Source organism: Penaeus monodon, chromosome 22 (genome assembly GCF_015228065.2).
Source record: "Penaeus monodon isolate SGIC_2016 chromosome 22, NSTDA_Pmon_1, whole genome shotgun sequence".
In the NCBI taxonomy this organism is placed as follows: domain Eukaryota; kingdom Metazoa; phylum Arthropoda; class Malacostraca; order Decapoda; family Penaeidae; genus Penaeus; species Penaeus monodon.
Window position 1 is genome coordinate 21,367,000 of NC_051407.1, and position 657 is coordinate 21,367,656.

The following is a 657-nucleotide window of genomic DNA, read 5'->3' on the forward strand; positions in this document are numbered from 1 at the left end:
AGCATATTTTCAGCAAACATTTTTAAATGAACACTCATGACACAGCTTACAAGATAAATCTGTCAAAACTATACCTTTCCATTTTTAGATTCTGGACGATTGCAAGCTGAGAACTTTCACACTACGTATGTCTTTTCAATTCCTTTCCACAAGTTCTTTTCTCATTAGCTTTTTTTAAGAACTACAGGTTATGCCTTGCTTCACCGTAGACAAGGTAGAAATGTGGGTATCGCGAGTGTTCTATTCGAGGGCACTAAACAGTCAGTCTGCTGCCAGGGGGAACAAGGGTTTCGAAAAGGTAAAACATGATAAGTTGGTAGAAAATAGCCGCATAGTGTAACGAATAATAATAGGTGTTTTGAAAATAGAAGCTTTAAAATTCTACCCAAGTTAAATTTATTTAATAGAATTTAGTTATCAGTAAATGACGGTAACATTTTAAAAAAGGTTGACCGCATCAATGTGGTAAAATACGCAGGCAAGTGAAATAAAGTGGCAAGCGCATGGATCATGTGTGTCTATTTATATTCTGTGTCAGTAACGAAGGAAGAGAGGCACGAAGTATGCATGTGTTTTAAAAGACACGAAGAATTATCAGTAAAATGTGTTTAAACCAGTCATTCTGAAATATTTAATTTGAAACGAATGTGGAGTATG

At 35.2% G+C, this 657-nt stretch overlaps 1 protein-coding gene across 1 annotated transcript in view; it reads right to left on the bottom strand.

Moving 5' to 3' along the window:
• Window positions 1-265, bottom strand: part of LOC119586987 (SET and MYND domain-containing protein 4-like) — a gene marked incomplete at its 3' end in the record, with an annotated part of 7,425 nt that extends 7,160 nt beyond the window's left edge. Inside the window, 1 exon segment of the mRNA XM_037935729.1 lies at window positions 75-265. Within this exon segment, the coding sequence (XP_037791657.1) occupies window positions 75-82 (8 nt within the window).
• Between the last annotated feature and the right edge of the window lie 392 nt (window positions 266-657).